Here is a 27,063-nt window from a genome sequence, read left to right as displayed (position 1 = left end):
AATTTTTACCTTGACAAATACAAACTGAACGATTTCTTCGCCTTTATTCCGCGTAAGTATAATTTTGAAATCAAATTATAATCAAATCTATGTTTAAAAATTGATAAAACATAAAATGATTAATTTTTAATCCCTCTATGTTTAGTAATATTTTTGAGTGTACACGTCATGCCGTGCCGCATGCTCACTCCGGTGGCAGAAACGTCATCCACGAACATTTTGCTTGAAGAGCCACAGTGTTTGCTTCTTTGGCTCGATTATCTGTCAATCTAAGACAGCTGATGCAAACATTGAGAAATTATGCTCCGTCCACATAGATGTTTGATTTGTTGCGCGGTAAAATATTCGTGATAAATGTTCAACAAGCGCATATACAGAAAAAAAAAAGTTGTTGAATATTACATCCAAACTGCTGCAACCAGGTCAATCAATATCAATAATCAATATAACGTTGTACGATTTACATCGATTTTGCGAACAAAATAACATCCATTGATGTAATATTGTATCTGCTTTTTGCTATTACATCATTATTTCATACATCAGCTTGAATTGCATTGATCGATATTACATTTTTTTTTTTTGCTGTGACTTGTAGGAATTAAATATTTATTATATTATTTTTAAATTAGGCAAGCTAATCATGAAAAATTCAAGTTTCATTAATGATTATTCACATAAGATTTTTTAACGCATACGTGTCGTCAACATAGCATAAAAACTGTAGGCTACAGTGCTGACACCACAGATGGTGGTGGCTTTAGCAACCCTCCTTCTTGGCAGAGGATTGGTTATGCTTTATCACGCCAGCGTAGTGTGAACACATCTACTTGATATCGTTATCATCTCGCTACACACTTAAGGCCCAAGCGCAATGACAGCGGAAAAGCCCAATCTGAGTAAGCCAACTTGTCGGATTGAAAACTTGTTGAAACCAAATCGACTTCGGTTAGGCAACATGACAACTGTCAAACTTTCCGTTTCCGTTCCTCTTCCGTCCACATTGCGTTTGGGCCTTTAGAAATGATAGCAACTTCTGTAATTTATACCGAACATTAAGCAGCTGAACTAATCGGTTAAAATAATTTCTCATTCTTGATATAAATCTGAACTTAGTCAATATTGAGTATTTTTTTGTTACCGTGCACCCTTTCTTTCAAAAATTATCAATCCTGGCAACACATTCGGTAACTCACCCGCCCGGTTTTGTTGATCTCGATCTGTCACTTTTCACATTATCAGCCGCGACCAACGATTTGTAAACAGGTTGCACCAGGAAATTTTTCGACTTTTTGTTCTTTCGTTGGCAAAGGATGACAGAGTTTGACGTCACACGTCAACCATTTTAACAGCGGTTGAACAAAAGAGATAACGAATTCACATTGCCTTACCTGTTTATATTCATTGAACTGCGACTCGCACGCAGCGAGGCAATGTGAATTTGTCGTCTCTTTCGTTCTCACGCTGTTTAAAAGGTTGATGAAGTGTGACGTCAAACCCGGCAAAACGAAAGTGGAATACATTCACATTGCCTCACCTGTTTACAAACAGTGCGCGCGCTCCGCTGCTGTACTAAAGCCACTCACGTTTCGGGTGAGTGACCTGTCGTGTCAAACTGATTTTTTCCGCTCCTCCCACCCCCCACGCAAAACCAACCCAGTACTAGTTGTTCATCAGACAGCCATCAGCAGAGAAGTGGATCGAAGAAAAACCAAAGTAGTGTAAAGAAAAAGATGGCAACCGCTGCTGTTGCTGCTGCTGGAATTTTCATCTGATCGGAAAAGTGAAAAAATCTTTAGTTTAAAGTGAGCAAATTGCGGCGGAAAAAGTGCAGACCAGTGGATTTTACCCTCACCGATGGGAATTCGATTCGAACAAGGTGAGTCCGGCGGGTTCTGCCGTTGTTTTCGGTGTGTTTAGAAATGTGTTCTGGAGGCGAGCGACAGGGAAGAACCAGAAGAGACGACGACGATGGGCTCGCCGAATGCGCAAAGTTTTGATTCGGATGTCTGTGAAATGGACGGGGTACGAGCTGGCGGTCAACAATTGGACCTGGTGGACTGTTCCTCGGTTCGAGTGATTTTCCTGTGTGAATTTGGAGCGCCAGTTTAATTGATGGTTTCGAAGAAGCAGTAGCTGAAATTGCATAATTAGCACTAGTTGTACATTTTTCTTCCTTCTCCACGGAGGGGTTGGCAAAGCAGAGCGAACGATTCGTCGAGCCCCCCCATTACCATTAGGCAAAAAGCGCGAGCAAAAGAAAACCCGAAAGAAAGCAGTGTGGGCAAGGGGGGCGAAGAATCGAATCGAAATTGAAATTCCGCTGTACGTACCGACGTTTATATATCCGTACGAGAGAGCGCGTTTACGTACGTGCATATCGGGAGTTCGGAGTTGGCCCCCCGACACACCACCGGCCGAGTCGTACATTTGCTGCGCGTACCTCTACATACCGTCCGTCCCGTGTGTTCGTGGATCGGGGGAATGGTGCGGTGCGTCGCGCAAGGTCCAACGAGGCGCGCGGGTAGGCGGCGTCGAAACATATCGCTGTGGTTCCCATCATCATCATCATCATCATCACCGTCATCATACTCCTCTTCCAAACAAGAATCGAGGGCGAGAGCCTGTGTTTGTGTTGTTCGCGAAGCATAAATATACTTACGTGGTATAAGCGGAAAGCGGAGTAATGAACGCGACACTTTTCTTCTTGTTCTGATTGTTCTGCCGTTCTGGTTCGAGGTTTGTTTTTATTCGTTCCTGGAAGACGGGACATGTCTTGGTGGTTACTGTCTGCCTGGAAGTGGATTCGTTTTTAATTTGTTTCATATGCCGATGGTGATGAATGGCTGCCGTATTGACATTACTGGGCGATTCAGACATCAATTTATGCTACCGTTCAGGGATGGGAAAAAAAGTGATGCACACTTTTGCTTTTGAAATGGCTATTTTTGGTTCGCGTTCGCGTACATTAAGTCCCTTTTTTATCCGACGACTTATTCGAATCCTGGAATGATTTTTTTTATATAATCATAATCCTCAAAATAGTCTCTTCAAAACTACCTGTAAACTCACTTTAACAATTTGGATGTAAAACTTCCAAAAATCACCTGAATCCATCGAAATTCACCTCAGAGTTCCTTTAGAATTATCCCTAGATTTCCTCCACAACGATCCTCAAAACAATCTCGCAAAGTTCAAGAATCTGAAAAACTGGTCTGGCCTCATAATCGTAATAATTATGTCATGCAATTTACGAACAATATTTCAGTGTCCTTCCAATAATGTACATGAAACTTAGATGCATTTCAAAATTCTGAGACTTAAGAATATATCATAATTCAGACTTCATAAAATTATTATCGAACTATGCAGCATAATTTGACACTTATTTGCAATCTTGAAACCTAAATCAAGGGGCAAGACAGCTCCTAATCATGAGCATTTTTGGAGCTGCTTTTGAGGTAACACACATTGCTCAGTGAGCAAGATCACTGTCATTTGTTGCAGCCTTACACTTACATCCCAAATCATAATAAAAGATTACACAATTGACGAGACTCTCCGTGCCCTGGTGATGGATCTCTAACGAAAGTCTACAGGGTATTTGACGAAAGTTCATAGTTTCGAAAGTATTTATGTTTTGGGGGAAACCCAAACAAATTAGTCAGAGTCAGAGCCACGTAGAATAGGCCTGCTTACCCCACATGGAATGCAAATTGTAAAGGTAAAGAGAATTGCAGAATCCAGTTCCAATTGCAGCATTGATGTATAGTGTCAACAAGAACCCGATGCAGAACGGTCCTGCCATTCTGTAGATGCGTCTGCAACCACAGCAGTTTCTCCCGGATAACCACTCGGTACGATTGATGGTTCACCAATCAGTCAGCCGTACAGCGCATTCTATGGACTGAACCATCTCGTAGTTTAGATTGACTATAGAAGCTGATGGAGTTAGTGGATCCCGTATTAGCAACATTAAGAAGGATTCCGCTTGCAGAATTGTAAAGGTAACGAAGCCAATCTGAACCGCGGTATTAATAAACGCAATCGGAACCGCCAGCAGTTTCAGGGCTATAAATATGCAATTCCGGCAAGACCAAGCAAGGATGAAAAATATGAATGAATAACAAGCAGAGACAAAACGGATCAAACGTTGGCAACCGGTATCAAGATCCTGGACCAGCATTTGGATGCTGTTGGATATTAGTCGACGGAAGATGTGGATGAACGGATTAAAAGTAAGAAGTTGAGAGCCATCAGAAAGACGAAGAAGAGCAATTCGAGTAAATTTTAAATTCGTCAATGAACAATCTCAGCGGTTTGGGCCTCCTGTTCATTTATTAGGGTGTTCAAAAGCTCAAAGTCATGGAAAATCACAGTCGTTTGATTATCTCACCAGTTCAGTTAGACGAATTCAGTACTCAACAGCGATTGCTGGCATTTGGAAGCTACTGAATGTCTATTGCTGCTCTACTATTGCCGGTGGGAATTTTAGATCGAATCCTTCCTTATTGCCCGAGTAGCATGATGATAATGTAGATGCACATCTTCCACTTTCCGGTTGAGTACTTATGATACAGGATTCGGTGTACGTCTACCAGAACGACACCCGGTACAGAACTTCTGCCATCAGTCACCCTTCTCCTTCTCGTGGAGGGGCAGAACTTCGAGGTTGGCAACGGTCATCTTACAATGACTAACAGTTCCAGCAGTGGCCGACAATCTAGCGCTTGTCAATCTTCTCATTCGTTTAGCATCGTTGAACCAAGAGTAATGAATGTTCTACAAAAAAAAAGCCTCACATGCGTGTTACTTGATGCTCGTTTAATCATCCGTGAGAACTTGACATGGTAAACAAATAATCTCAAAAGTCATAACTACAGGGTTGCCAAACTATTGGGTTACTGAGACTGCCAACTTGATTGCTACACTTCGGCACATTCGGGCACAACGCTGGGCACAGATTGAGATGTGCAGAGTTGAGTACCCTTTGATGAGAAGGTATCATTTTGGCTATCCGACGACATTCTGATGCCCAGCAAGAATTTCCAGGAGCACAACCGAATACTGCTTGGGCTGAGTGTGAAAGCACTGCACTATTCAATTCCTAGACCGTTTGTACCGAACGGTAAAGGACAAGGCAATGAAAAAGGCAACAAAAATATTCAGTCACTTACGAACAGGCGACTCACACCGCTGCCTTCGCTCGCACAGTATGTAATTGAGGCATTTTTTCATAGAAAATATTAAAGGGACTGAATTGGCTCTTTAGAACATACATGCTCAGTCACTCAGAACAAGGATTGGGTACATTCACAGAAAAATAAACGTGCTGACTAAGTGCTCTGCTGCAGGGTGTCTACTACCTGGAAAAACCGGGAATTTACAGGGAATTTTATTTTTTCTTGAAAAACCTGGAATATTCAGGGAATTTTGGTTCCACTCAGGGAATTTCCCAATTATCACTTCATTCGTAATTCAAAAGAAGTTTTTCGTTCAGTTTCTCGAAACGTTTCTTAAGGACACTGGATTTGACAAGCATCTGACATCTAAGACAACGTGTACGAACAAGACAAGTTCATTCAGAGAGTCTTGTCACGCTCGCTCTTCGCTGATTTGTATGTGGAGGATCAAAATCGTCGTAAAAAGGAAACAGTCGAAAAAGAGAGATTGGCAAAAGGAAGCATACGAAGCATGTATTGTATAAGAATAGCAGGTCTGAGAGCCTACATATAATTTTTTTGAGCTTCAGAGAGGGTCGGAGATCTACTGTAAATTTGTTGAGCTTCAGGGTAGTTCGTAGATCTTGAGAACAGAACTACAAACAAATTAAAAGTAATTAAAAGAAATTCATAAAAACAACATCACAAGAAAGGTCGTAGATCTTCAGATAAATGTTCAAAGAAATTTTCAAAACTTCAAGCAAGCAAAAATAATTTCAAATCAATTTGTAAAACTATAAGCGAAATTTTGCAAATCTTCAGGGAAATTTGCATAACTACAGGCAAGTCCAAGAATCTACAGTGAAATATAAAGTATTTCACAGAAGTTTGGAGATCCTCGAAACATTATTCAACATCAGAAAAGTTCGTAGATCTTCAGAACAAAGTTACAGAAAAAATAACAGTATTTCTGAAAAAAATCACAAGAATCTCAGAAATGTTAATGGCTCTTCAGTAAAAATTGCAGAACTTCAGGGAAGTTCGGCGGTTAAAAAAAATATTTACACGATTTCAGGAAAATTTTTAGATCTTGAGAGAGACATTTAAAACTTCAAAGAAGCTCAAATATTTTCAGATAAGTTTTGACAACTTGAGGTAATCTTCAACGAAATTTTCAAATCTTCAGGGCCTTGAGCCTCAAGTTTTGTTGTTGTAGATCTTGGGAATAGAGCTACGGAGCTTAAGACAACTTTACAGAACTTAGAAGATATTTGCAGGAATTTGACAGAAAGTTTCACATTTTCACACAAATGTGAGATCTTTAGAAAAATTCGTTAAATGTCAGAAAAGCACCTCAATTCCAAAAACAAATCGCAGCGAAGTACAAAAGTACAATATTTTGCAGAACTCCATGGAAGTCGGAAATAGATTTTACTGGCGATGTAAACATCCATGCATGCAAACATTCATACATGTAAACTTCCTTTTCACGTAAACTAGCAACGTAAACTTGCAAGAAATGTTGCAAACAAAAGTGGACAGTTGCATGCAATATATGTGGGATATTACATGACATGTCTCATAAATTTACACGATCTATAATCTAAACTTGTATGATATATGACGCTCCATTTATGTGCATCATAGTAACGGAAATTTACACTACTTTTTTTAGCTGTGTAGATCTACAGAACTTCAGAGAAGTCCGTAGACCTTAAAAGAAGTCCGTAGACCTTAAGAGAAGTTTGTAGAACGTCAGAAAGTTCGTACGTTTTTAGAAAAAATTGCAAAACTTCAGCAAAACTCACAGATCTTCGGGAAAGTTCGCCGATCTTTAGATCAAGAATCCACAAAGAAATTTAAAGACCTTTAGAAAAGTTCGGAGATCTACTGCGAAATTTATTGAACTTCAGGGCAGTTCGTAGATCTTTAGAGCAGAAATACAGTACTTCAGAAAACTTTACAGAATTTGAAATAAATTTTAGGATCTTCAGAAAAGTTCAGAGGATAGATCGTAAATCTACTGAAAAATTAGCAGATGTTTAAATAAATTTTCAGAATTTTACTGCGGTTCTTGGATTTTGAAAGACATTTACAGAACTTCAGGTAAGTTCGCTGATCTTTAGAGATATTTGCACAGCTTCAGAAAAACTTCAGAATACTTCCTAAAACTTCAAAAATTTCTTTTAATTCTTTAGAAAATTGTATAGATGTTCAGAGATATTTGCAGATATTCATTGAATCATGAAAATCTGCAGAGAAAATTACAGAACTGTCAAGAAGTTTGTAGATTATTAGAAATTTTGTGAACATCAGAGATAATTGTTGATCTTCAAGGATCTTAAATCTTCAGGGATTCAGGAACTTTGTAGATTTTTAGGAAAATTTGCAGAAATTCTGAAGAACACACAGAACTTCAAAGAAATCTGTAGAACTACCGAGAAATAAGCAGATTGTAAGGAAAGATTGTTGATCATTAAAGAAATTTTACCGGAGAACAGAAACAAAACTTCAGGGACGTCAGAAGGTTTGAAGACCTTGCAGAATTGAGTTGTTAACAGAAATTTTCAGAACTCAAGGAATCTTCTATATCTAGTGAGAACTTTTCCCACTAGCTTGTCTAAAGTTGGTATCGACATCCTGGCGAAGTTTTGAAATCCATTTTCATCTTCATATCGCAACTCTTGATGGACAAGATGAGCCAGATCCTTGCCGGTGTTCCTCCTGAGCAACCATTTCCTACTCCACAAAGTTCACCTTCTCTTGCTCATTTTATTTAAAATAATAAAAGCAAATACGTCTGCCAAAACTAGAGCAATTTTCCGGCAATTCACGATGGAAGTATTTACTTTTGATTCCTGATACAGTTTTGTTTTGAAATCTAAATTGGCAGTTCTTTCGACATGTGCAAGCAGTGTGAACACCAGCAAACAGGGGGGTTCGAGCAGATTTTTCATTATAGCGGCGGTCAAAGTCAGACCAAAAAATCAGATAGTCTAAACGGACCTGAAGAGATTTTAGACATGTGAAACCATAATTTATTCTGTCTTGATCTTCCAAACAGAGTTGAACTCAAAAAATGATATGTTGTTTTTGAAAGCATATTGTTATCAAATTTTGATATATCGTTTTATCGAAATAGTATAGATAGGTTTCTTACTTGTATTTATATTCTTGAATTAAAAAATAGGGTATACGTCCCTAACCTCGGTCTAATATGCAGCCATAGATTACGTTTTTAATCATAACTCATCAATTAATTTACCTGCAAACGATATTCTACTGCTAAATGGTATGCTTAGATATGCTTATCATGTCGTTTGCTATCAGGAACCGCAAAAAGTTGAAAAACTTACTTTTTTTAAGACAAAAACTCACCAGGGAAATGTATGTAATATCGGTCTATTGTCCCCAAATTGGGTCTATTTATGGATGCAACTTCGTCCTATCCTGTTTGATTCTCAAAAAAAACGCTCTTGGTAACGTTTTCTTATGTATTTTTTTTATCACTATCACTGTTAACTTAATACTCTTCATTCCTCAAAACATTTCTTAGAGAAAATTTTACGAAAACTACATTAAATCACTCAAGTTAAAAATTAAAAATTAAAAATTTCGCTTATCGTCTTTCGACCGCAGAATATCTAAATCAAAACATTGTGATGTTCATTATACAGATTTGGCAGAAAAAATCTCCCTTCCTGTTCGTTCCTTATCATCCAAATGCAAACCACATTGTTGACGTTACTCTTATTGCTATATGCTGTCAAATGAATTTCATGGGCCAAAGTTAGGAACATAGAAAAGAAATGTGTCCCTAAAGTTGGGTCCATGATTTACTTGTGAAAACGTTGTTAAACAATTAAAATAAACATAAAATATTCAAACAGTAACTGTGAGTTTTACGTCTAGTGTGTATTATCAGGTAATTCCATTCAATAAATGCCATAATCAGGCCATTTGATGATCGTCAGTGCAACCTTCCCATCTTAACCTTAGAAGTCATGGCGGCTAAAAACTCCGAACAGAGTGATATTCTCAACCAGTTTTATTACTTACGAGAGCTGAAAATGTATTGAAATGTTGTGATATAAATTGATTTGTGTGTGGTACACATTTATCAATCATCAGTGATCAATATTTTCCTTATTTTTTGTGTAATATTCCTTAATTAATTATTTATTTGCGTGATAGGCCGAATGAAAGGACTAGACCCACATTACATACCGTAACCCTACTACACAAATACCAAAAAAGAATTTAATATTGATTGACGTAATGCATGCTACTATATGAATAACTAATGTGATTGCAAAAACCAAATATAATATTACACCGTTGGATATAATTTCTTTTCGCGAATTATGTGTAGAATAAATGCACCAATAGTGGAGGTACTTTAGTGCAATGTGTTCCTATGGTGGCTTATAGAGTCTCCCTAAGCCGCTATAGAAGTACATTACGTTAATACAATGTACTTCTATAGCGGCTTAGGGAGACTCTAAAGGGTGTCCACGATGAAATTGCCACACACAAAATTGATTCGCAAAATTCGAGTTTTCATCCGATTGCCTTCAAATTTTCAGGGATTGAGAAATAACTATTAAACTTCATTTTACCATTTTACTCGTATTTTATTTACAGTCCATACGCAAATGCCCGCACCTTGGCCTTAACCCCGGCCATAAGATTCTGCACAACCTGTGAATCAACCGTTTTTTGCATGTAAACCCATACTTTCTTCAGTTCCTCGACTGTCTTCACTACCTTAGGTCGTTTAAGAAGGTGCTGCTTCATAATCGCCCAGTACTTCTCGATGGGGCGGAGCTCCTGAGTGTTGGGAGGGTTGAACATTTTCGGCACGAAATTGACCTTATTGTCCGCATACCACTTCAGCACGTCCTTGGAGTAGTGGCATGAGGCCAAATCCGGCCAGAAGATTGTTGGGACGTTGTGGGCCTTCAGGAGAGGAAGCAGCCGCTTCTGGAGGCACTCTTTTATGTACACCTGTCCGTTCATCGTGTCCTGGGTCACGAAAGGTGCACTCCGCTTCCCGCACGTGCAGATGGCTTGCCAAACCAGGAATTTCTTCGCAAATTTGGACATCTTCTGAGTGCGGACATGCTCCGGAACGCTAAACTTATCCTTGGCCGTGAAAAACAGGTTGCCGGGGATCTGTTTGAAGTCGGCCTTCACATATGTTTCGTCGTCCATGATGCAGCATTCAACTTTCGTCAGCATGTTGAGGTACAACTTCCTGGCACGGGTTTTGGCGGACTTGTTCTGCTTCTCGTCGCGATTAGAGGCCTTTTGTACCTTGAACGTTCGAAGTCCAGCCTTAGTTTTGGCCTTCTGGACAAAACTTCGGCTTAGGTGCAGCTTCTTAGCCACATCCCTAACGGAGGCGTTCGGATTTCGGTTGAAGGCCCCAACTACGCGGTTGTGATTTTTGGTGTTGTACGGAATACTTTTTCCTTCATTTCTGGGCTTCCGATCGGTGGTCAACCGTTCCTCGAACCGCTTAATCACTCGCGACACCGTGGAATTCGCGATTCCAACGTTTTAGCGATGGAACGATGCGAGAGATCCTTGTTCTCGTGATGAATGCGCAAGATTTTATCACGCACGAGCTGTTCTTTCGACTCCATTTCCGCGAGTTTTGATCACAGGACTTTAAAACTTGCAGGATGTAAATAATGCACTATGAACTAAATCCACCCAAATTTTCATTAAATTCTACCCAACGGTTAAAAAGTTAGAGCAATTTCATAGTGTGGCAATTTCATCGTGGACACCCTTTATAAGCCACCATAGGAACACATTGCGCTAAAGTACCTCCACTATTGGTGCATTTACTAAACATAAATTGTACAAATTAATATTAAACAACCTATGTGCATCTGTTCTGCTGTAATATTCAATAACTGTTTTTGCTGTGCCGACCTAGGGGAAGGACAGGTCCAAGTATCAGCATCAATATCGATGGTGAAAATATTAAATATTATAATATGTGTGATATTTGCGAATCTTATACTTAGTCTGACAGTTGTTTTTTTGTTTTTGACTATTTTTGGTTTGAAGTGTACTTTTGACATTCGTTTGATAAAAAATGGATTTCACACCAGATGCAAGTCATTCTTTGATGATCTTGCTGGCCACTGCCACCAAAATCCGCTCCTTGTTCTAAAAAAATCGGCATTATTTGTTAGTTGATCTCAGTGCAAATAATCGGTCGCACTTCTGTCCCAGAAAATAGTCATTAATTTCCACGAATTCTCCATCGTCTGCGAACCAATGTGCTGTCCTCCCATGGAACGGGAATCGACTGACAACGCCTCCCCTGTAAACGTAGTCCCAGAGTGATGGTTCCGTGGTCGTATTACACTCGATTTGCCATGAGCATGCAACTGGCAAAATTTGCTGCTGGGGGAACGTCCAGTACCGTTTTTATCATGAAAAGTCGAAGTCGAAATCGATCAGAGCTATCGAAAACGAAAATCTAGGCAAAAATGAAAGCTGCAGTAAACATAAACAACAACAGTGAAACGTCATTGAGTGTATGCGTTAAAGCTACACTGTTATTTTTTTACTTTGAAGCTGTCCGCTTGACAGATAATATCATTAATATTTATCTGGGGGCAAGACAGCTTTTGATCATGAGTGAAATTTGAGTTACTTTTGAGCAACTCTGAGTAACTCGAGTTGCTCAACAAGCGATGCACGGTAACACAGCAACCTTGTTGCGTTTATTCCCCAAATGTCAAAGGAAGACCCATTGTCGAAAAGTGAATCCTGATGAATGTGGGCTTCTAAGTGAAATAGCTGTATAAATAAAGAGAGAAAATGGTGGTTTACATTGGATAATCATCCATAGCTAGATCCCATGACCTTCCTACTACTTCGTGCCAATCATTTGTAACCCGTTTTCATTCAAATCTTTTTTTTTATTATTATTATAGTCACTTTAACGCTCTTGTATCATTCGTGACTTGACCGGGGGTGAGATTCGAACTCGTGACTTTGGCGTGAGAGGTATGAATGCTAACCACTACGCCGGCGTCGCCCCCCATTCATTCAAATCTATTGCAGGCTGTTATGGGTCGACGTTGACCATAGCATTTGCAAATTTTAAAATATGATAGATTTGGTTAAATTGACCACAGTTTTAATATTCGAAAGGCATCAAAGTTACGACTACTACTTTGAAATAGTATTCTCTTTTGTCTGAATGCCCAAGAATTAGTGCAGAACTTTAAGGCAGTAACCTCATAGTTCTGCACTAATACTTGCACAGCAAAAAAATGTAATATCGATCAATGTAATTCAAGCTGATCTATGAAAAAATGATGTAATAGCAAAAAGCAGATACAATTTTACATCAATGGATGTAATTTTGTTCGCAAAACCGATGTACATCGTACATCTTTTTATTACACAACCGATGGATTGACCTGGTTGCAGCAGTTTGGATGTAAAATTCAACAACTTTTTTTTTCTGTGGGCATTCAGAGAAGTATAGAAAAATAATCCATTTGGTTGGTGGTTGCCATGATTTTCAGAAAAAATAACTACAAGCATTTCTTATTGCCACTAGGTTCGACCCGAGATTAATAGAAAGCAATTAATTGTCATCGTATAGCCTAATTTAAAATTTTAAGTTTCCATAAAACCAAATCAAGCTCCCATCCATCTTGAATTCTCAACTTATTCATTCCTATTTGAGATGATGAAATTTGCAATTGTAGATGTGCAGAACCTCTGATTTGCCAAAGCACATGAAGGCCTCATAAATTACGTCTAGCTGGGTGATACGGATACATTTTTCATGTTAGGCCATCTTCGGATATGGCATTTTTTACCTTATTTCCCTTCATAGCAAAATTCTTAGATTTCATGCTGTGAATGAATTCAAGTGATTCAATAAGGATTTGTATCAAGAATATAATAAAATAATTTTGATTCTCCTCCTCCTCTGACACATAATGTTTATTCACACTGTGGTTTGTATTTGTTGATGAATATACATAAGGTCAGACTACTTTGATCATTCTTGAGTAATTATGAGTTACTCAAATTTACTCGGAGCAAAAATATTTACTTGGAGTACAGCTGGCTTGCCCCTAGATATTTATACTAAAAATATTAATAATAATTACCAATTTGAGCAATTTTTACACCAAATATTACTGCAGATCAAGTTTTACTTCCCCTAGGTGCCGACTTATAAGTACCAACGCCCAAGTTTGAACAATCGAAAATAACATAAATCAATAAGTACATAAAAGGGATTCCAGATGGATCAATAGATAAAATAATAATGTGTATAATTTGTATGCACCTGGAATTTTTTTTTCATCCGACCTGAAAAAACCTGGAAAACTCAGGGAATTTGATTCCTTGGATTGAGTAGACACCCTGAATGTGAACGGGGTATTAGCTGCCAACACTGTCTGGTTAATCGTCCGCCTACGTTCAAGAGTTTCAAGTTGCCAACGATCCTCGTAGGGTGGAAGGTTCGTTGGATCATTCCAAGGAAGGTACCGAAAATCATAACAAACAAATTTCCTCTGAACAAATTCAATCCTCGCTTGATACGGACACCATACTCCGAGAAGTCTAGCAACATTTGGGTAGAATCCACCCAGGTCGCTCAAAACCTAACCTACGCAACAATGGGAAAACTTGCTATCACGGCATCCATCGAGTTAGCCTTGGAAGACCGATTCGTTTGGAGCTAAGAGGAAGAGGTGACAATTGGCTTCTTCCTCTTTTATTTCTATCTCTATCTTTATCTAACTCTATCTCTATCTTACGCACATGAAATCGGCCAAGCTGGTTCACGTTTAACAGAAAAGTGGTTCATTTTCGCCCCCGTATTGTCACCTCTTCTCTTATACCCCATTCACATTACAGTCTGTATCACGTAATATAGGCTGTCTTGCAATGAGCACTCATACATAGGATTTCCAGTGAAAACTAGATGTATGAGTGCTCATTGCAAGACAGCGTATATCACGTGATATACGCTGTAATGTGAACGGGGTATTAGGTTTGGAGAAGAAAAATCTAGACCAACAATTGAAATAGGCGGAACAACCAAACGTAAACAATGGCAATAAACACAAAATTCTCGAGAATCAAAACAGTCCCACACAAACCAACAATGCCATTTGATAAAGGAAGTTTGTTCTATCAGATGATGGTATTAGATTGCTTGAATGTGCTTTGATTCTCGAGGAATTTGCGTTTAAAGCCATTGTTTACGTTTGGTTGTTCCGCCTATTTCAATTGTTGGTCTAGAAATAATGTTCATTCCTGTATTCTTCGATGCAATCGGTGTAAATATTTACATTATTTGACAAATCTCAGGTAATCATGACAGCCGTAGGTTTCTTTTCTTCATTCAAATTGTTTTCAATAATCAAACGTCATGATTACCTGGGTTTTGTCAAATAAGGTAAGTATGCCCATTGCTTGCACCAAAGAATTAGCCCGTGACAGAAATAGACGTAATTTAGATAGTTTCTAGAGACATTCACTTTTACGAAAAATATCAAAACTATGTTGGAAGCGAGGGGGACGACTCTATCTACGATGCAGGAAAGATTGTGTTTTGCTGTGGCTAGCTGGGTGCATGCTGAATAGAGTTCTCTACCACCGTTAGTATTCGTGAGCAGTTTCACTAATACAAGCGTTTTACTGGTTGAAAATAAAAAACAAACCGCTGTCAAGTCGAACACTTTGACAGCTGATTTCGTGGTTGAAAATAATAAACAAATCGATTTTACACGGCTACACTAGCAACGTTGTATTGGTGAAATCTTGCGGCAAGAAGTCAATAGATAGAAAGAAGATTAATGACGATTATGCAGATTTCCTGAAAAAAGATGCAAGTAGATGCGAGAACTGAAAGAAGAGTTTTCGAAGATTGATTCGCTAGTGTGAAATTTTTTCAGCATCTTGTATTGAGATTTAGATGTGTCACCCCCCTCGGTTGGAAGTGACAAGTTCACAAACGGACAACATCGACATGAATCTGATCAACGTTGTTCATTTGTCAATTCAAATCACTCCCCACATAGTTTACCCATTTTTGGGTAGGTTCAGTTTCGACCAGATCGGTCGATTCTACTCAAATTTGGGTAGTTCAGAAAAAGCGTGTGATTTAAGATTGTCAAAACTAATGAGCCGGACTCCGGAAAAATTCCATCCAACTTCAGAAACATCTCAGGATCGTTCCTGATTCCAATCAGGATCGTTCCAATCCAAAAGAACATTTTAGAACCCGAATTTCACAACATTCAACACCATCCCCTTCTCTCCTTCTTCCAGAGTTTCAACGGCCAGTAGAAAAATAGTACAAACCATGTCCTCCTCGGAGCAACATCATCCGCTGGCACCGATCCAATCGTCCTCGCTAGTAATCCCATCGCAGCAGTTCGGTGCCCTGCAGACGGTGACCATGATGGACAACAGTGCCCTCCTATCGCTGAAATCGGCTACGATCTCCACCGCCAACGGTCCAGCGCCCTATGCGAACGGCGAATCTACCGCTATCGTCGGAGACAAATATCACTACCAACTGCCACTGGAGAAAGCAGCACACGCCGCCAAACAGCAAATGATCCTGCAGGAGTTCCTTAACAGTCAGCAGGCGTCCTTCGCGCATCATCGTCTTCTGCCACCCCCCTCGAACGGCAGTTCCTGCATGACGATACTGAGCAGCCACCCGACTGCTCCCGGCGTGCTCAACCACTTTCGTGAGCCACAGCAACTGATCGGAACCGAACTCGGTGGTGATGTGCCTGGTCTCTGCACCGACATCGAACCGGATTCAACGACGTCCTCGCTGGGGCAACTTCCGGTGACGCCGGAGAAGAACAGCACAAAGTTCAAACTACAGGAGGATGTCCTGGTGGAGCACAAAGACGGCCGGTTCTATCTGGGAACGGTAATAGCCATCGGCAATTGCCAGTGCCTGGTGCGGTTCAACGATAATACCGAGTGTTGGTCGGATTTCCGGGAACTGACCAAGCTGAGCGGCGGTGGTGACGCAGACGATGCGCCGGCTTGCGTTGTTTGCAAACACCAGCAGAGCGGGGACGACAGCGTGGAAGTCTGCGAGAACTGCGGCCGAGGGTATCACGTCAAGTGCATGGATGGGAATTTCAAACGCAATGGATACTGGTTCTGTCGGATGTGAGTTTCGGGGGGTAGCCGGGATTTTTGCGGTATTTCGGGAGTAAACGAATATTTTTTTTCGTAGGTGTACGTCGCCAAATGGTAAACGAAAGGACATCCGATATGTCTGTTCCGGGGTGCTGTCGGAATCGTTGGACCCCCTGACGGATAAGGCACAACTTCCGTACGATGTGAGTTTTCTATAATCTACCATTCCGACGGTGGGAAATCTGACCTGCTTTTTTTTCTAATTCCAGATCGAATGCTTAACGTGGGACCCACTGCATCGCACGAATGTCGAACAAAACTACTGCTACTGCGGCGACGATGGCGACTGGCTGCGGGAAATGATCCAGTGCTGTCGCTGTCAACAGTGGTTCCACGGGCGGTGTATCCGTAGTCTGCAGTATCCCATCTTTCTCGGCGATCGGTTCTACTTCTTCATATGTTCCATCTGCAACCACGGGCATGAATTCGTTCGGCGGTTAGAAGTTAGTTGGCCGGATCTGATACACCTGGCGCTGTACAACTTGGTCGCTCGCAACGGGAAGCGTTTCTACGACGTCACGAAGGCAATCTTCCCGTACGTGGAAGACAACTGGAAGACGCTTCAGTTGTCCCATCAGGTTGGTTGGTGGTTTGAGGATGTCCAATTGTTTATAGGCTTGACTGAAATCGTTCCCTGTAATTGTAGATGAGCAAACTATCGCCGAACGCACGGAAGGAAATCATCACCCAGACGTTGGCCAACGATCGGGTGCGATTTAAATGTGGCAGCGAGGTGCAGAAGGCGGCCACCATGTGGACTCTGCGGCTCCATCAACCACCGCATCCTGCGAACGTACTAATCCAGCCCGGTCAGATCATCACCGAGCACATTCTGACGCAGATGTCCACCGAGAATCGGATCTATCGGTTCCTGCCGAGAGTGTGAGTATGCTATTTGAGTTCAGCTGTTGCTTTCTTACGGTTTTAGGAGAATGGGTAGTAGACTTCAGTGAGCTTGCTTAGGGGGCAGCAGTGTTTGACGTTCAAACGTTAATGTGCAGCAAGCGGAAACTGCAATTGCGTTTTTGGTGAGATGATCGAGCATGAAACTTAAATGGCAGTAAGGTTCAACTCGGAATAACTGGCCCTGATGGGAAGATATTGGAAGATCTACCAAATGTTTGTTTAATATCAGCTTAAAGCAGCTCGTAATTCGGGATTCGTAAAAATTAAGGCCGTCCGCAATGCTGGACTGTTTTAATTTGAAACTAGAACAGGACACAGCCATCAGACAGTGGACTGTCCTCATCGTATGACTTTATCAAATGTTTACACCAGCCTGCATTCAATTTACGTGGAATTTATGAGAATCTCCTTCTAATGATAAGATCCTTCAAGAAGCTGCAAAACGAGCAATCATACGAGAGGATGTCCCAATGAGTGGGGAAGAAGAACCCACCCTCAATCCACGAAATGTTGACGATGGGAGCTTGGCAATTCCACTCTCCCTGTTCATCCACGATGATCTGCTGGCTTTGATTCATGATAAAGAAACGGTCAATGAAATTTGGAGCACTCTGGAAGGAATCTACGCCAAGAAGTCGGCAAGCAACTCGCAAAGCTGAGAATGGCCGAATATACCTCAATCGAGGACCATTTTTGAAGACTTTCAACGATATTATTCGGAAACTTAAGTCAGCAGTCAGCAAAACTAGAAGAAAGTTATCTGGTTTCGCAGCTGTTCGTAACCCTCCCGGAATCCTACGACCCGACAGTCACAGCTTTGGAGAACCTTGATGAAGATAAGTTGACCCTTGAAGTCGTTCGAGAGAGATTGTTGGCAGAAGAAATGAAGAAATCTACCCGAATGATCGATGAGCACAAAGAGAAGCTGTCAGCGTATGTTGGAATCAACCAGAAACTACGGAAGTTTACAGGTAAATGCAATCGGTATCACAAGAAAGTACAGATGGCTAAGGACTGCAGAAGCAAGAGCCATGCGGGAAGCGAATGCAGCAAGTGGCGGAAAGTTTGTTGCGGTCATGGGTGGTAGGCCATCTGATAGCGGTGATCGAAGAAAAGTTACCTTCAAGCTTGACTCAGGAGCTAGTGAGCCAGAAGTGATATTTCGAATCTCTTGAAAGGACGAATGTGTTGCAAAAAATGACCAGTCCATAACAGCTTGACACAAAGAAAAAATCGTTGGAGTCAACAGTCTCGGTGTTCAGTGTACCATAGACAGCATTCTCTATGCAGCAGATTTGCGAGGGAACCTTGTATCGGTTTAAAAGCTGACTAGAGCAGGTGTCAAGGTGTCGTTTAGAGAAAAATCGTCTGAGATGAACCACAATGGGGAAATTGTAGTAATTTTCACAATAAGTCAGAGGTATTCAAGAAGTTTAGAAACTATAAAGCGATGGTTTCAGCTGCAACGGGTTACCGAATCTCGAAACTCAAAGGAACAGGCACGATTCTATTCCAAGAAGGGTATCCAGATAGAACCCTTCTGTTGCATACACTCCACAGTAGAATGGAGTCTCCGAGAGATTCAATCGGACGTTAATCGAGAAAGTTCGTATGATGCTAATCGAGGCCAAGACACCGAAACGTATGTGGAATGAAGCTGCACTAGCTGGGGTCTATCTCATGAACCGAACTCCGACCAATACTGTTTCGGAAAGCAAAACTCCTATCGAGATGGGGACGAATCAGAAGCCTGATATGACGAAGCGCAGAGGTTTGGCTGCAAGGCATATGTTCCCACTCAGCAGCGGAAACAGATAGATTCGAAAAGTCAGTTGTCAGTAATGGTCGGCCCATTAGGGAGCGCCCGTTCTGCGGTAAGTCAAATACGATGTTACCTCGAACAGAAACTGTAAACTGTTTCAGCTGCCCAATCTCCCTGTGCTATAGATGTTCCAACTACGTTCGATGAGATCTCTGGTCGAGCTGACAAGACATGCTGGTTGAAAGCTGTGAACGATGAACTGGATTCCTTGCACTCCAATAACGTTTGGCGACTTGTGAATAGCGTCCTGAGGGAATCAAGCCGTTGCAATCGAAATGGGTAGTTCGAGTCAAAGAGAACAAATTTGGCAACCCTATCCAGTACAGAGCTCGATGGTCGCTAAAGGTATGTTCCAGTAGCAAAGCTGAGCACCATAAGGACAGCACTTGCAGTGTCGGTTCAGAAGAAGTTTCACCTCCATCAACTTGATGGCCAAACTGCTTTCCTATGTGGTGAACTAAGAGAAGATGACAGTTCGAAAAAAGTGATAGTGTACGTGGATGATCTACTCCTGATGGGAGACAACATTAGTATGATAGATCAACTGAAGCAAACATTGTCACTGAAATTCGAGATGTGTAACCGTTCTGTTACAAAGGTCCAATACAATATTTTAAATATGCACCATGTGATCGAGCATTCAAATAAATTTGTATAACACTTGCGGTGAAACCCACTGGACAGACGATACGGCCATGCTTAACGGCCGACTGCTGAATAAGGCGTGCATGGCCGCGGCAAAATTGTGACACGGAGTCAAGGATGATGAGCTGAAGGGTTCTGCGATGCTTATAGAACAGCCATCGTTCACTTTATCTCAGGCGAGCGTGTAGACCAGAAGTGTCTGTGGAGTGTACTTTAACAAAATACTAAATGCGAGTAGTGAATCAAGGTGAAGTGTAAATCGACAATTCAGCTGATTCAGGTAAAGTCGAAGTCATCCTCGAAATTGGTCGAAGGCACTAATGGATGTTACCTCCTCGCTAGGACCATTTTTTTTTTTTCAACCAATCAAATCGTTTTCTGGTTGGCGAGTCAAGGATCGCCATTGCACGCTACGGTCTAGATGACATTTAGTTACCTTGACCTAAACGTAAAGGACATCGGGCTGAAGGCCCTAAACGCCAAGGAGAATTTCCCTTCCCGGTTTGATAGAGGGCGGCCCTGCCGTCGTCGACCGGCTTCGTCAGAAGGAAGCGCCTGTGCATCGGAACCATCTCCACAAACCGCTATACCAGCCCCGGTAAAACCAAGTACAGCCGACGTTCGGTCAGCCTCGCTTCATCCGCCATTGTCGGTATTGTACCGGAATTTCACTGATTGGTGGTACCCTTTAATCATCCGCCATCGACAGGATCATTCCGGAACCGCAGCAAGCGCTCGCTGGTCTGCAGTCGTCGTAGTCGCCATCGTAATCAAGAGTATATGCCAAGCAAATCAATCACAACACCACACAATCCACACTGTCGTTAATTGGAGAAAATACGGTGTTTAAGTTGATCCGCGCTGTGTTTCAGTTCATTTGAAAGCTTGAGTGCCTTTTCGTCCGCATAGCCCCTTCCAGTTTGCTCAGTAGTGCGCCAACTCTGAGACACAGTTCAAGGAGTCTCGTGCTGCTGAGTTGTTGTCGGGCAGAATATTAGTTTCAGAAGTTAGATTGCGGAGAAGTTAGACATTTCCTTGGCATTCGAATTGGCTATGATCGAGAAAAGGGATTTAGCACACATTCGATGGAGGCGAACATTGACAATCTTCTGACGAAATTTGGAATGGAAAAGTGCAACCCTGTGAAATTCCGATGGAGAAGAGCCTTGCGTTTCCCGAATCGAGCTGTGGTGCAGATCAACCCTACCAATTTTGAAGCCGGATAAATATCCAGCTAAAGTTTGTGGTAATACTGACTAAGCCAGCTATCTGAGGCTCGTTGACCTTGATCCTTACGTCTTCGTTTATTGGGACCACTTCCGGAGACCTTTGGAGAACGTACAAGACTACCAGGATTTGGTATAGCCTGTGGATGAAACGATTGTGAGAGCGGTTGTTGAAGTCAACTCAATTTTCCAGTACGCTGCAAGGTCAAGATGGCCTTCGAAGATAGATAACGAACCTACCAAGCTCCATTACGCACTACTCACAAGAGAATGGTAGAGCGATTCAACGTTAATGATACTGAGGTTCAACGTTCCTAATATATTAACTGACATAACCCCAAGGCTGCAAAATGCGTGTCAATGGCCGGTTCTCAGCAATGCAATGACCAATCGTTATGATTCAGCCACCAATCGAAAGATATGGCTATCTAATTTTATTTTGAATAGATAGAAACTCAATTGGACCTGTAGTTGGCCAGCCGGAATGACATGACTGGTTCTCGGCGATTTGGCTACCACATCTTAAAATGTAGCCACTACATGAAAGGTATGATTATCTACTTTCAAACGGAACAGACAAGGAACCGATTGGAGTTGTGGGTGGCCAATCGGAACGATAAAACCCGGGAAAGGTGGCTCTGTGGAAATTCGGATTTACCGGGAAAATTGTCAATTCCTGAAAGAAGACCAAGAGATCCGCGATTTTTTCCTCAATTGCATACAATTATGAGCATAGAGGAAATATACCATCACCATATCAATTCTTCAACCAAGTGGCCAGAAAGCGGTCCTCTGGATATCCGGAATCACCGGGAAAATAGTCAATTTTCAAAAGTAGACCTGGAGATCCGTGCTTTTTTAGAAAATGTAAAAAACCCTTAGTTAAGAAGATATTTCTCAGTGACATATTGATTTGGTCCCCCGGTGGCCATTAAATGCTTTTCTGGATATCCGGATTTACCGGGAAAATGGTCAATTCTTAAAAGTAGTCCTAGAGCTGCGCGATTTTTTTCTAATTTGCAAACAATCATGAGCATAAAGGAAATATACCATCACCATATCGATTTTGCAACCAAGTGGCCAGAAAACGGTCCTCTGGATATCCGGAATCACCGGAAAAATAGTCAATTCCGGATACACGGATCTCTAGGTCTAGGTCATCCACAGTACCGTTTTTTGGCCAATTGGTTGCAGAATCGATATGATGAAGGTGTATTTCCTATATGCTCATGATTGTATGAAATTTATAAAAAAAAATCGCGGATCTCTAGGTCTATTTACTTTCCGGAATTGACCATTTTCCCGGAGAATCCGGCTATCCAGAAGGGCGTTCAATAGTCCCTGTGGGACCAAATCAATATGTCACTGAGATATATATTCTCAACTAAGGGTTCTTCACATTTTCTAAAAAAGCACGGATCTCCAGGTCTTCTTTTAAGAATTGACTATTTTCCCGGTAATTCCGGATATCCAGAGGCCTTAATCTGGCCACTCGGAAGCAGAATCGATATGTTGATGACGTATTTCTTCTATGCTAATGATTATGTGCAAGTTAGAAAAAATCGCGTATCTCTAGGTCTACTCTCTGGAAGTGACTAATTTCCCGGTGATTCCGGATGTCCAGAGAACCGTTTTCTGGCCTCTTGGTTGCAAAATAGATTTGGTGATGGTATATTTCCTCTATGCTCATAATTGTTTGCAATTTAGGAAAAAATCGCGGATCTCTAGGACTTCTTTCAGGAATTGACCATTTTCCCGTTGAATCCGAATTCCCACAGAACCACCTATCACGGGTTTCATCGTTCGGATTGGCCACCCACAACTCCAATCGGTTCCTTGTCTGTTCCGTTTGAAAGTAGATAGTCATACCTTTCATGTAGTGGCTCAATTTTAAGATTTGGTAACCAAATTGCCGAGAACCAGTCATGTCAACTATGAATCGACACGCATTTTGCAGCCTTGGTACTTTGAGGAAGTTTCGATGGCTTGGGATTATGTCAGTTAATTGGTTCACGCTCGGGAAGAATTTCTCGGATAGACATAGCAGATTCGCTGGATCACCAGTCCGTTAAAATCGACTGTTGACTCAAATTAACCTCATTTACCCATTCAATCTCTTCCAGTGCCCTGGAGCGATCGCTCGTCAACGACGCGCCCAGTCGGGAAAAAATGACCGGCGTCTGCTACTGCTCCCCGCTGGTATCGGAGGACGACGCCTCGGACGTGTCGGACGACCCAACCAACCAGGAGGACATCAGTTCCGATTACGAAGCAGCGGCAACCGGTGCGGGCATCGGTGGTGGTGGCGAGCTTGCCATGGCGACGGCGGCCGTGACGGTGTCCGGCGGCGACAGTGTTGCCAACAGTACAGGGAAACAGTCTAGTTCAAATTTAAGTGATTCGCTATTTAGTTCCAATGCAAAGGATGGCTTCCAGCTTTTTGGGACCAGTACGGGGCCGTGCTCGAAACCGCAGAGCGATGCGGGCAGTGTTGCCAGCGGGAGTAACAACAGGCGGGCGTTCAAGTCACGCTCGAAAAATACGGAAAGCGAGAAGTCTTTAGATGTCTACGATTCGTCGGATGACGCGTCGAGGAATACGTTGGATTTGATTATCCCACCGCCGAAGGATTTCACCGGGAAGAACAATCCCTTTCATCAAGCTACGGCTGCGGCTGTTGCCGCTGCTGCTGCAGCAGCAACAGCAGTATCGACTGGCACCAGTGCTAGCGTTGTTACCGGGACCACGAAAAGCAACGAACTGAAAGACTTGATGCAGAAGGCTAATAGTACCAACCACGTTAATCATTTAAGTAGCAACCTAGTGAACGGTGAACTGCGGGTGGCGCGGATCGTCAAGCGGAGACTGAGCGCTCGAGATATACTGAATGGCTCCAAAAGCAAGCGGCGAAAGTTCCTCAAAAGTTCGGTAAGTTCTGAATCTTCTTGTTCTCGCCGCAGATACCTTCTAGCTTCCAAATTTCCAGGTTATTGGTACCACAATAACGGCAGTTCCTGCTCCTACCAGCTCCCTCACTGTACCGGGCCAAACATCCAGCCTGATAGCGTCACTGTTCAGCCAACCCGTGGACAGTAATGGCTGGACCAGTCAAATTCCCCTCAGCCACCTGCTACCGTCGTCATCCTCATCGGGAAGTAGCACCCCGGCCAACTGTTCCTATTTGAGTGCTGCTCAAGTCCTGCCGGCGGCATCCTCATCCGCATCCACCTCTTCCGCGGTAGCCATTCTGGCACCTCAGGGACCACCACCGCCGCCACCGAAACGAAACTTTGCCCACGGTCGACGGCTACGCCAGCGGCAGGAACGGAACTATGACGAAACAAGTCGACGGTCCAATATGGTTGTCAGCCTGCCGGGTTCGCCGATTAAAAATGGAATCCCGGGTGCTATCAGCGGTGGTGGTGGTGGTGGCGAGAATCCTCCAGCCGCGGGAACTGATCTCCAATCGTCGCTCAATTTATACTTTGGCGCAACTCATCGTATTCTCAGCGGAGAGAGGTTCGTCGTCAAGGGTCGACGAACCTCGATCTCCGGTAAGGTACAGTATTTGATCGAATGGGAAGGCTGTCCGGCGACGCAGGTTATGTAAGTAGTAGATGTACTTCGTCCTTCTCCTTATCCTCCCTATCCTCCTATTGTTCTCGTGGTGTATCGTCGAACGTATTGGTTTGTATATGTGTAGTGGCGACCGGAGCAAAAGCATTCCATAGGTTTGAGCAAGTGTGGACAGTTGATGAACTTAATCTTTGATTGGAAATAGAGCGATGATCGAACGATTTACGTTTCATAGAAAGAGAGAACGAAATCGGGAATTTGTTCAAGTTAAAGATGTCTACGCCTCATGGCATAACGCCTGCGCTAATAATAAGTACACAGTAATGTTTTCGCATTGGTCAAAATTTTTTATATTGAGCTTCTTAAAGAGCTCGAATTCATTGGTGTAGCTTGCCAGTATTGTTCTAAAGTTACTGCCGTTTTCAAATTAGTCGATTTTTCAATGTTTTGGCCTGTGCGAAAATATTACTGTGCAATTCTTTGTTTGCACAGGAGTCTAAAGTGGTGCAAAATGTAACGTTTTGAATCACTATTTCGAAAATGGTCATGTAAATTTAGCGTTAAATATTGCAGTGAAAACAAATTCACCTATCTACGGATCGTACTTCATGAAAAGTTTAACGCAAGTTAAGATTGCGAAACCTTAGAAATTCAACCGCTGATTCTTTCATCGCTTCATCAACGTTAGTTACTCACTCAAACCATCGGAAATTCCTCACGAAATGGGACTCATTTCAACGAATCAGTACCATCAGGCAAGATCGCAGCCGGAACCGGCTCGACGGAACCGCAAATCAGGAAAGAAACGCAGACTGTTTTTTGTACGGAATGTAGTAGAAAGTATTTGTCATCACAGACACAGTGTTGCCAGTAAATGGAAACTAAAAGCTAGTTTTGTACGTCATTTTAAAACATTTTATTAAGCCAAGCCAAGAAAGGAAACGAAAGTCATAACGACAAGTGCAAAAACACACAAATGCATACAGAATAAAATACACACACACACTCTTGCATCTTAGAATTAGAACAATACAAGCGCGAATTGAGTAGATTTTAAACGCTGATCAAACTGCCAAAAGTTACTATAATAAATGCTGATAATCCTAAACAATCCTGTCAGAATCAGCAAATTACTTCGTACATACATAACCTTATATACAACGTTTCATTATTTCAATGCTTTCGTTACAGTTTTGCACTTTTTTGGTTGTTTATTATTATGTTATGCACACATAAACACAAATACACAAAAATTCGAAAATTAACCACAAATCCGGAAAACGTAAGAAAAGTGAAACCCAACACTGCCTAATCCGTGTGATAAAATGGAGAATTTGCGAGGAGGAAACATTAAATTAATTAAAGCGAATTAAACAAAGGAAACATTTTCGTCAGACACCAGAAAGCGAGAGAGAATGAAAAGTCTTTTGTTGATCACCAGCGGAGGAAACAATTGCTCGATTTAGTCAAGACCGTCTTTAAACTTATGTTTTCTTTTTCTTTTTTTTTGAATCCGCTGGTGATTACCATTTCATTTCAGTTCTAACCTAAAAGTATGTAAATAACCAAATTCGATCCTAGGAAAAGAAAAAAAAAACAAAAATCACGTTTCGTGTAATTTAAACAAATTTCGAAACCAATAACTGATATAAACTAAATTAGTTGTTTAAATTATTGTCCGCTTTTATCGAACTGTAGCAAAAGGAAAAAACAATCGCCGAGATCTAAGATTTTTTTTGTTTTTTCGTTGTGTAAATATGCGCGCGCGACCGACTGTAGAAATGTATAACCTAAATCTTATTTTGAAAGATTCTGTTGAATACTTTTATTGTCAAAAGAAGGAAGTTTGTTTGTTAAGTTCAGTTGAAAAGTTTAAGTAGCAAAGAGGACCCGAAACGCGATGCCGTTTTGGGTTCCTGAATTATTATTTTCGTCACCGTCGTCGTGAACAGGTTCTAACTAGATGTTTAACAGCAAGAACTAATTAACCAATCAAACTATAACACACAAAAAACTATGAACGATTCCTGTGTGCGTGTCGGGGAGGGGTCGGGAATCGATAAAAAACCGAAACTACATTATATAGTGTATGGGTGTAAATTATTGAAATCAATTCTAGTGTAACACGGGCATCGTAAGAGAGAGAGAGAGAGATAGCAAGTGGTTTTGTACCGATGATGATTTGGAAAACACGACTACGGATCCTTAACAGTATGTGGTGGGTGTGTATGACGATTGTTTTCGATAGTGAATATCACGTTCCTTTTGGGTTGAAGTTTTACCTTGTCTTTCTGGTTATCTCGAGAGAATATCTGCTGAGCGTCATTTGAATTGTTGATCGACAGTTGTAGCTCTCCATACATAGGGGAAAGTGGCCACCCGTGGTCTACTTATCGAACATATTTTACAAACATTATGTTGCAGGCTGATTACCGACGCCCGCCACGGTACAATCTGGAACGACTCACGTTACCCGAAGTCGCAACTGACTACGCGC

The 27,063-nt window shown here is 41.7% G+C and overlaps 1 protein-coding gene across 2 annotated transcripts; it reads left to right on the top strand.

Moving 5' to 3' along the window:
• Positions 1–1,686: 1,686 nt before the first annotated feature.
• Pcl (polycomb protein Pcl) lies at positions 1,687–26,780 on the top strand. 2 transcript variants are annotated; one of them, XM_065218862.1, is made up of 7 exons: positions 1,687–1,879; positions 15,495–16,361; positions 16,429–16,534; positions 16,601–16,969; positions 17,038–17,273; positions 23,114–23,918; positions 23,977–26,780. In XM_065218862.1, exons 2-7 carry the CDS (start codon positions 15,529–15,531, stop codon positions 24,598–24,600), a joined length of 2,973 nt encoding a protein of 990 aa, XP_065074934.1. In that variant the 5' UTR covers positions 1,687–1,879; positions 15,495–15,528; the 3' UTR covers positions 24,601–26,780. The 2 variants fall into 2 exon arrangements, with proteins under 2 accessions (XP_065074934.1, XP_065074935.1); XM_065218863.1 differs by lacking the exon at positions 1,687–1,879 and having other exon boundaries at positions 15,474–16,361.
• Positions 26,781–27,063: the final 283 nt, after the last annotated feature.

Source organism: Ochlerotatus camptorhynchus, unplaced genomic scaffold, assembly GCF_037179485.1.
Source record: "Ochlerotatus camptorhynchus isolate MF236.1 unplaced genomic scaffold, CSIRO-AGI_Acam_v1.1 ptg000094l, whole genome shotgun sequence".
Taxonomy (NCBI): Eukaryota; Metazoa; Arthropoda; class Insecta; order Diptera; family Culicidae; genus Ochlerotatus; species Ochlerotatus camptorhynchus.
The sequence above is the reverse complement of the archived record's forward strand: the minus strand, read 5'-3'. Positions and strand labels throughout refer to the sequence as shown.

What these genes read in the sequence shown, in the direction of transcription:
- Pcl (XM_065218862.1), top strand. Translation starts at nt 15,529, where the DNA reads ATGTCCTCCTCGGAGCAACATCATCCGCTGGCACCGATCCAATCGTCC. An exon ending in CGCTTCAGTTGTCCCATCAG is followed by an intron (nt 16,970 to 17,037) that starts GTTGGTTGGTGG and finishes CTGTAATTGTAG; the next exon opens with ATGAGCAAACTATCGCCGAA. An exon ending in GAAAGTTCCTCAAAAGTTCG is followed by an intron (nt 23,919 to 23,976) that starts GTAAGTTCTGAA and finishes CCAAATTTCCAG; the next exon opens with GTTATTGGTACCACAATAAC.